Below are 9715 nucleotides of genomic sequence, written 5' to 3'. Positions count from 1 at the left end.
CTGCTGTTGACGCCCGATGGCGAGGGGGTGCTGGGGGGCAGGAGGGAGCGAAGGCGGAGCGCTGGGGAGCGGACCCGCCCGGAGAGGGGCGCACGGCCGGCGCTCTGCAGGCGGGCACGCTTCGGGCTCCCTTGGACCCGCCCATGGCCCTCCGCCCGCCCCGCCCACCTCTGTCACTCACTTTCCTCGCAGCCAATGGCGGACCGTCTGTCACCCTCGCCCCGCCCCCGGAGGCGGGGCCGGGGGGAGGGCGCGGGGCAGGAGTGGCCTGATTGAACTTTGCCAGCGGAGTTGCGGCGGCCGCGCGGTCTCCGGCGGCGGTGCGGAGCTGGGAGCCTCGGCCAGCGCCCGGCGCCCGCGCGCCCTCCGACCCGCAGCCATGGCGGCCGGGGCGCCCGGCGCGGCCCTGACCCTCTGCCTCTGGCTGGCGGCCTCCGGGGGCTGCCTGGCGGCCGGCTCCGGCGCGGCCGCTGCCCGGCGCTCGGATGAGTCGCTGGCGGCCGGGAGCGTCCAGCGCGCCCGCTGCGCCTCCAGGTGCCTCAGCCTGCAGATCACGCGCATCTCCGCCTTCTTCCGGCACTTCCAGGTACGCACCGCCGCGCGCCCGTTCCTCCCCTGGCGCTGCGGGGCACGCGCCTTCTAGCCTCGCCGCTCAAACTTCTCGCTCAGCGGCAGCCGGCCGGGGTCCGGCTTTACTCGCGGGGTGGGTTGTACCTTCGAGGGGAGGGGGTGGACGAGCCCTCCTTTGCAGCCCCTCGCCGGCTCCCGACCTAACTCCCTTCTTCCCCGGGAAAAACCAAAAGGCGGGTTCCTTTGGGAAGGGAGCGCGGTTTTGTGGCTTCCAAGGATGGGGTGGGGTGGGGTGCGGGCTTGTGAGTTGCCCCGGGACCTCCGCGAGGGACTGCGGGCGGGTGGCCAGTCCCCCCTCAAAGTCCCCGGGCACTCCGGGCCCTCCGCGCCGCGGGCAGAGCGAACGAGGCCCGCGCTCCGCTCCTGACTCCACGCGACCAGCCCCGGCGCCGCAGGTGCCCGCCGGCCGACACTTTTTTGTCTCTGTTGAGCTTTGCTTCCGCGCTCGGCGGGCCGAGAGCTCGCGGTCCACCCTTGGAGCCTCAGCCAGGGGGCACTTGGGTCAGGTCGTGTCTTCCAGCGAGTTTGTGTTGGAGAGGGGGGCGGTTACTGCCGGTGGCTGTGACCGCCCCAATTCGGAGCCCCAGAGCTTCTAGGTGTCGCCAGCGAATGGCGTGGAGACTAAGGGAAGAGATGGCAACGGATAAAGGACTTGGAGGCGCCGAGTTCGGATGTTCCGAGAGGACTCCCGGGGCCAGGATCTCTTCCAACCCTCGTAGGTTCTACCGGCTTGGGGGTAGAGGGGCGCGTATGGGTGTGTAGAAGGTTCAGGGGACAGGACTCTTGATGCCAGTAGATGGCTGGGATACTGGGGCGAGCCACAGCGGGGAGTGCCTCAGGGACCCTGGGTGCTGATGGGCACGCGGGAACCGCTCCCGAGCCGGCCTCAGGCGCGTCTCGCAGCCGTGGACCCAGCTGATCCGAGCGCGCGCACTCTGCAGTCATTCACGCGTATAACCTAATTCCTCTCGTGTGCTCGCTTCTCGCCCTCGCCGTCTCCTCTCTAGCCTTTTAGTCGTTCACCTGTTACAAGATCCCAACTTCTGGCCGCAGGGAAAACTGCAGCTCCCAGAAAGCGGCCGCGCGGCTCCTTGGTGGGTTTCTAAGCCGAGCCCCTCTGAAATAAACGAGGCGCCTCCCGCGCTTGCGCGGGGTCAAAGGGGCCTTCCAAGGGTCCCTGGGCACTACGCTGCGATGGAGGCCATCGTAATGACTGGAGTTTGGGACGAATCTCCGAAGCCTTTAAGCCCCGTTCATTCTGGCGTGAGAGCTAATGAAACCGCGCCGGGAATGGCATACGGAAAACTGAAAGTTGGGATGTTCACCGAGTGAACCCGCTGGCCAAGTCTACGCGCCTGAGTACGCGCGGTTCTGTGCGTTCTCAGAGAAGGGGCATCCGTGGGTTTCAGGGAACTTCGCGGTCTCCCTTGGTTTTTAGGAAGGGGGCCGGGGGAGTGGTCTCCTGCGCTGAAATCCCTCGGACACCCTGGAGAGGGTCCCTCCTAGCCACCTGGTTTCTTGCCCCCCTGCCCTGCCCTGCGTCACTCTTCCGAGGCGATGCCACCCTGTTGTTCAAATAACAACATAAAACAGCAGCCTGTTCCCAGGGAGAAAGACTATCTTTTCTTTTTCTTCTTCCCTTCCTTCCTTCTTTAAATTGAACTGTCAGTCGCTGTAATTTATTTGTTTTACAGTTTCAACGCCTAAAGAAACAGTGCAGATCAAGCCAATTCCCGTGAAAGGCTTTTCTTGTGGTCTCTTGGCATGATTTCTCTTCGGAAGAAAAAAACTGCTGACAGAATACACATTGCCAGACAATCCTGATTACATTTTAATTAGCTGGGGGTGGGGGGTGAACTAAGCTGCAAATTACTCAGTTAGGACTTAATAACTGCTGTTTCTGCAATCAATTGCAAAGCCATTCTTGGAGGTTTAACCCTAACTTGGTAATGCCTATCTGATTTATCTAAATTGCAGGGATTAAGCTTTCTTAAGATTTGAAAAGACAGACTCGCACTCCTTATAAAACCTCAAGCTTTCCTATCCCTCCCCCCTTTAAATAATTGGAAGGATGCCTCTCAGGCAGGGGGCAACTGCAGGTGGGATTTGTGAACTGGCGAGAAAGGCTGGGCTGGAGAAAGGCCTCAGAACAGTGCCCTCTATCAGGGACACCCCAGCCACCCACCCACTTGTGCAAATAAACCGGAGCAGAAGCCTGTCTCTGATGCAGATAGTGGTTCCCAGTTTCTCCTGCGTGGTTCCTGCCCTGCTTGTAAGACTGGAGGAAGGTTCGCCCGCAGCCTTGAGGCCAGACAAGTGTGTGGACTCTCAGTTCAGTTCAGTTAAGTCACTCAGTCGTGTCCGATTCTTTGTGACCCCATGGACCGCAGCACGCCAGGCCTCCCTGTCCATCACCAACTCCCGGAGCTTGCTCAAACTCATGTCCATTGAGTCGGTGATGCCATCCAACCATCTCATCCTCTGTCGTCCCCTTCTCTTCCCGCCTGCAATCTTTCCCAACATCAGGGTCTTTTCCAATGAGTCAGCTCTTTGCATCAGGTGGCCAAAGTATCGGAGCTTCAGCTTCAGTATCAGTCCTTCCAGTGAATATTCAGGACGGATTTCCTTTAGGATGGACTGGTTGGATCTCCTTGCAGTCCAAGAAACTCTCAAGAGTCTTCTCCAACACCACAGTTCAAAAGCATCAATTCTTTGGCACTCAGCTTTCTCTATAGTCCAACTCTCACATCCATACATGACTACTGGAAAAACCATAGCTTTGACTAGAAAGACCTTTGTCAGCAAAGCAATGTCTACTTTTTAATATGCTGTCTAGGTTGGTCATAGCTTTTCTTCCAAGGTTAGTAGGTTGATTTACTTCAGAACTGGCTGCCTGTTTTTCTGGCCCTGGGGCCACATAGAAATGTGCCGTCTGTTATTAAAGAGTAAGAAGTGTTGTGGAAGGAACTAAACTATCAAATTTTTTCTTTCTCCTGTGACCCTTTTCTCTTGGCTTCTCTGTGGTGTTTTAAATTTGCTCTCCAGCGCTGTTCTCGGTAAAGAATAATTTAAAGATGAAGTCATTCACGTGGATTTCACTGTTCATCTTTCTCTTGTGCAGTGCCTGTGTTACACCCAAACATCAGAGGTTTCACTTGGAATTACCAGCAGTACACAGCTTGCATTTCCTGGCTCACCCCTCGAGGGCCAAGCTGGGGCCAGACTCAGAAAGGTAGGAAGGAGGCAGGGGTAGTGTTAGTTGCTCAGTTGTCCGACTTTTTGCAACCCTATGGACTGTAGCCCGCCAGCCTCCTCCATCCATGGGATTCTCCAGGCAAGCATACTGGAGTGGGTTGCCATTCCCTTCTCCAGGGGATCTTCCCGGCCCAGGGATCAAATCCGGTCTCCCACATTGCAGGCGGATTCTTTACCATTTGCGTCACCAGGGCAGCCCACCTCCCAAAGTGCCCTGTGTAGGGGTGTACCCAATGGGTGCCCCACAAGGGAATCTCGCAGGATGTGGGTAGACCATCATAGATACCCAGGGCCTGACTAGTACGCACACTAGCTCAGGCGTGGCACTCACCTGGCACTCACCTGCCAGCTGCTGGGCCAACGCGTTGCACCTTGTTTTAGCTAGATCATAGCTCAATTGGTAAAGAATCTGCCTGCAGTGCTGGAGACCCCGGTTCTATTCCTGGGTCGGGAAGACCTGCTGGAGAAGGGATGGGCTACCCACTCCAGGATTCTTGGGCTTCCCTGGTGGCTCAGCTTGGTAAAGAATCCACCTGCTGTGCGGAAGACCCGGGTTCGATCCCTGGGTTGGGAAGAGGCCCTGGAGAATGGAAAGGCTACCCACTCCAATGTTCAGGCCTGGAGAAATTTCATGGACTGTATAGTCCATGGGGTGGCAAAGAGTCAGACACGACTGAGCAACTTTCGCTTTCACTTTCAGAAAGTTAGGCTTCCCTGGTGGCTCAGTGGGTAAACTGTCTGCCTGCCATGTGGGAGACCCAGGTTCGATCCCTGGGCTGGGAAGTTCCCCTGGAGAAGGAAATGGCAACCCACTCCAGTACTCTTGCCTGGAAAACTCCATGGACGGAGGAGCCTATGGAAAGCAAAGAGAAGCACATGACTGAGCAACTTCAGGAAGTCGAGCCAGGGGTCTCCCCTTCCTCCTGCTCAACCTATAGCGGATGGGCAGCCCCCCAAGGGTGCTCAGACCTCCTCACCAGAGGCAGTTAGGTGCCTGCACCAGGAATGGGCGACCGGCTTAGTTCTGTGGCTTCGTGGCCTCTGGCTGGTTGTCCACAAACACAGCGTGCGGCTCCCAGCATGGGACGGGCATGGCCGCCACTGAATTGTGGGCACTTCCAAGCATGCACTTGCCCCCCAGCGTTCCTTGTGCCCGCTCTCCGGTTGCTGCAGGGGGCAGAGTGCGACAGTACTTTGAGGGGGGGGGCGGGCAGGGAGAGGTTGAGGAGGACCGGGGCTCCAGGGGGCTCCCAGGAGTTAGGCAGCCCAGAACCTTCGCTGGAGAGGAGAGGGAGGTGAGTGGCCTCATTCCTGTGGAGGTCTCCAGGACGTGCTTCAGCATCCGAGCAGATTCCACATGGCAGAATGCAAGCTCAGAGATGAGATCACTGAGAATTCCAATAGGGTGGTCTTGGGGCGATAACCCGCAAGCTGCAGGGCTCTTTCTGAGCTTGAACCAGGTGCACAAATCTGTGTCCCTGGGGCCAGCCCTGGTTTGGATTGTTCAACCCTTGGAAGCGGTTTCGCCCGCTTGTCCTGGGGATTATTCATAGGCTGTCCTTTGTGTTCAGAGATCTGATATCTGACGTGTTGACTTGGGAGTAACCTAGCCCTGCACTTATTTTCTCTGTGCTGTTCAGTCGCTCAGTTGTGTCTGATTCTTTGTGACCCCGTGGACTGCAGCACGCCAGGCCTCCCTGTCCATCACCAACTCCCGGAGTCTACCCAAACTCATGTCCATTGAGTCGGTGATGCCATCCAACCATCTCATCCTCTGTCGTCCCCTTCTCCTCCCGCCTTCAATCTTTCCCAGCCTCAGGGTCTTTTCCAGTGAGTCAACTCTTCCCATCAGGTAGCCTAAGTATTGGAGCTTCCTTCACTAGAAGAGTCAAGAAGAGGTACACTAGGCCTGAAAGAAGCTCTGTGGTTTTTTTGGTGAATCTCATGTACCCTGCGAGTGACTTCCTCGCTTGTGCTGGGATGTTCCTGGTGGCCACCCCGCCTGTCTCCCCAGGTTCTGTGCATCATGGCAGTGATGAAGCTGAGTGTCAGAGCCTCGCAGAGAAGAGTCCTGTCACTGAATATTAGCAGACCTGCAACCTACCCTTTCTATGCCTGGGTATTCTCAAAGGAGGTGCAGCAGACTAGGGCTTGAGGAAAAATAGCCCGAGTGGAATAAAAGAGTCTGAGCGAGTCTATTTCTTGGCCGGATTTTAGGACCTGATGGGGGGAGGTGGATGGAGTCTTGGAAGATAAGTAGCGTAATGCTGGTGGCCTTGGTCCTGGGGCTGTAGGATTTTATTAGTGCGAAGAGATTCTTGCTTAATGGGACATTATTCACTCTTCCAAGGACCGCTGAGAGCCTGGTTTAGGTAACTGATTAGAGATCAGAGGCTTTCTTCTAGCAGTAATTGGAAGCTGTTTGTTTTGGCCAAAGAGAGAATAGTGCTGGTGATTAGCTCATTCCGTGTAGAGGACCAGCCTCTGCTCTCAGAAAAAGTAAGCAAACAATTAGCGCATCGCAAGCCTACGGCAGCCACAAATCATCCCCAGGCTGGCGGAGTTTTGAAGCAACGGTCTTGTGGTGAATATACTCAAGTCTTGGTGTGCCTGCTGGGCCTGCAGTGAGATCGAAGTGACATGCTAGAAAGTCTCTGGGAAGAAAGGCCATCCTCAAGTTTCACCTTCATATTTCCTGGTCTGGGTCGCCGGAGCTCTGGCGGTGTCTCCAAGAATTTCTAACTTTGACCCAAACTAAACATTAGGTTGCTTGCATGCTCAGTCATTCAGTTTTGCAGCTCCACGGACTGCAGCCCGTTGGACTTCTCTGCCCGTGGGATTTCCCAGGCAAGAATACTGGAGTGGGTTGCAGTCTCCTCCCCGCTCCGGATCCAGGGATTGCACCTGCGTCTCTTGGGTCTCCTGCATTAGTAGGCAGATTGTTTACCACTGGGGAAGCCCAGACATTAGGTTATGCATGGCAAATTTTCTTGCTTCTAATAAAGTGTTTCTCACTGAACCTGATTTAAAAGTCTTATCTTATTGTGACTATTATAGAACGTTATAAAACTACATTGGAAAATATTTGTGGACTTACTGATTTCGTTATGCACTGTATCATTAGAGGAGAAATACATTTATATATTTTATATATTGTGTGTAGTATATATCTGTATATATTTCAGTATATTATCTGTGGTGGTTCAGCTGGTAAAGAATCTGCCTGCAATGTGGGAGACCTGGGTTTGATTCCTGGGTTGGGAAGATCCCCTGGAGAAGCGAATGGCCATCCACTCCAGTATTCTGGCCTGGGGAATTCCATGGACTGTATAGTCCATGGGGTCGCCAAGAGTTGGACACGACTGAGCGACTTTCACTCACTCACTCATATTAATAAAAAACATACATGTATGTATGTTTAGAGACTTCCATTTAAAAGTTAAACTTAAGTTCTTTGTGCAGTCATTCCCGCTCTAAAAAAATTAGGTTATTATATTTTTTAAAAATAGATTCATCAGATTTCATTGTATAACCCCTCTTGGTGTGTTTCGGTGAATGGGCATACAACTTTCAGGCTAGGTAAAGAAACTCAGCAACACTGTCAGCGGGCACTGCTCGTATTAACTCAGAAATGGAGAAGTCTCTACGTGTGACTTGTTTTTGCCTCCCAGAAATCTGACTCTTAAACGATTTTGAGGATTGGGCTTGGGAAGATGATCAGTGAAGCATATCCGTATTATCGACAGATGTTTTGTATCTGAACGGTAGTACTGGGGGAGATAGCTTATGCCGCTCCGTCTAGTCAAGGCTGTGGGTTTTCCAGTAGTCATGTATGGATGTGAGAGTTGGACTATAAAGAAAGCTGAGTGCCGAAGAATTGATGCTTTTGAACTGTGGTGTTGGAGAAGACTCTTGAGAGTCCCTTGGACTGCAAGGAGATCCAACCAGTCCATCCTAAAGGAGATCAGTCCTGGGTGTTCATTGGAAGGACTGACATTGAAGCTGAAACTCCAATCCTTTGGCCACCTGATGCGAAGAGCTGATTCATTGGAAAAGACCCTGATGCTGGGAAAGATTGAGGGCAGGAGGAGAAGGGAACGACAGAGGATGAGAGGGTTGGATGGCATCACCGACTCAAAGGACATGAGTTTGGGTGAACTCCGGGAGTTGGTGATGGACAGGGAGGCCTGGCGTGCTGCGGTTCATGGGGTTGCAAAGAGTCGGACATGACTGAACGGCTGAAGTGAACTGAACTGTTGGGATACTTTGTCAAATTATTCCGTAACTCCGAGCCCTGTTGATGCACTGTCTGAGCGCCAAGCCCCGATTCAGAGTTCTGAAGTCAGCCGCCTTTCCACATTTCTTTGCACTCACCCTGGACTCCATATTCTGAAAGTCTGGTTGTCTGTCAACATATGGCATTTATTAAGTGTGACCTGGTTTTTGCTCTTCCCATTAATCAAAGAAATCCATAAGTCCTTCAAACTTCAGATCAGCATGAGGTCACTGGTATTACTGAAGTAGACTGATAAAACGGATATTGTCGACCTTGTAGTTATTTTTTGCACCGTCCGTCCAAGGAGAATGTGTAATTTCCTTTGGCTTCCCTGAAGCAATGAATGTGGATAGTAGCCGTCTATCGCATCTCAGGAGATGCTGTTTGTGACCTCCTGGCCCCCAGTCCACCGCCCCATGCTCCCCCAGCCCCTGACCCCTGGATCAGCTGCTAATAGCTTACAGCTGTTCCCCCTTGGAGACTGACCTTTAGCCCCGGGGCACCGTCTTGCCAGCAGGGTAGCGCATCCTCCTTCCTTGATGAGGGCAAATCATGGTCATTGGCTCACCGCAGGGGGGATCTGGGAGGCCAGCCCTCTTGCTGGGATCAGCTCTGGTTCAGTTTATGCTCCGCAGCCTTGCCGTGAGGCCAGGCTTCTCAGGGCTCTTCCCGAGAGGGCATGCCTGCTCACCTCTGTCCTTCCCTCGCCTTCCACTGAGAGCTTCGCCCATCCTTCACGTTCACAGAGAGCCCCCTTTCAGCCTCCACCTCCAGGAAACCCAGCCTCAGACACCTCCCTTCAGGTACCTCTTCTAATTCAGCCCCTTCCTCTTGCAAGTTACACAGAGAGCTTGATTCTTATCGGAATGATTCATTCAATCACGCACAGATAGTAGACAGTAGAAGTAAAAATATGACCCAGTTTTCACAACTCTCAGTTCAGACTTTTCCCCACTAGCCCCTTTATTGTTTAATGTTTATTTTAGATTGAAGTATACCTGACTCAGCTCAGTATACTTGAAGTCTGCTTGGCTCAGCTGGTAAAGAATCCGCCTGCAATGCGGGAGACCTGGGTTCGATCCCTGGGTCGGGAAGATTCCCTGGAGAAGAGCAAGGCTACCCACTCCAGGATTCTGGCCTGGAGAATTCCATGGACTGTGTAGTCCATGGGGTCGCAAAGAGTCGGACACGGCTGAGCGACTTTCACATACTTGACTTACAATGGTGTGTTAGTGTCTGCTGCATAGCAAAGCGAGTGGAGTATGCATATACATATATCCACTCTTTTTCCGATTCTTTCCCCATGTAGGTCATTACGGAGTATTGAGTAGAATTCCCTGTGGTGTACAGTACATGCTTGTTAGTTACCCTATTTTATAAATAGTGTGAGTGTGTTAGTCCCAAACTCCTATTTATCTCCTCTCTCCCTTTTCCTCTTTGGTAACCATAAGTCTGGTTTCTAAGTCTGTGAGTCTGTTTCTGTTTTGTAGCCCACTCTCCCCTTTCAAAAAAAAACAAAAACAGTTAATGCAAGTTAAAAATAATAATCGTTCT

The 9715-nt window shown here is 53.3% G+C and overlaps 1 protein-coding gene across 2 annotated transcripts in view; it reads left to right on the top strand.

The window, feature by feature from the left end:
• Window positions 1-280: 280 nt before the first annotated feature.
• Window positions 281-9715, top strand: part of LOC145537827 (anosmin-1) — a 201015-nt gene continuing 191580 nt past the window's right edge. For both annotated transcript variants that reach the window (XM_081568726.1, XM_081568727.1), the window contains exon 1: window positions 281-586. In XM_081568726.1, the coding sequence (XP_081424852.1) occupies window positions 380-586 (207 nt within the window). In that variant the 5' untranslated portion in view covers window positions 281-379. The remainder of the gene's footprint in view (window positions 587-9715) is intronic.

This window comes from Giraffa tippelskirchi, chromosome Y, assembly GCF_054371585.1.
Source record: "Giraffa tippelskirchi isolate mGirTip1 chromosome Y, T2T-mGirTip1v1.2.pri, whole genome shotgun sequence".
In the NCBI taxonomy this organism is placed as follows: Eukaryota; Metazoa; Chordata; class Mammalia; order Artiodactyla; family Giraffidae; genus Giraffa; species Giraffa tippelskirchi.
Note: the sequence above shows the minus strand (reverse complement) of the source record. Positions and strands in the feature narration are given on the sequence as shown.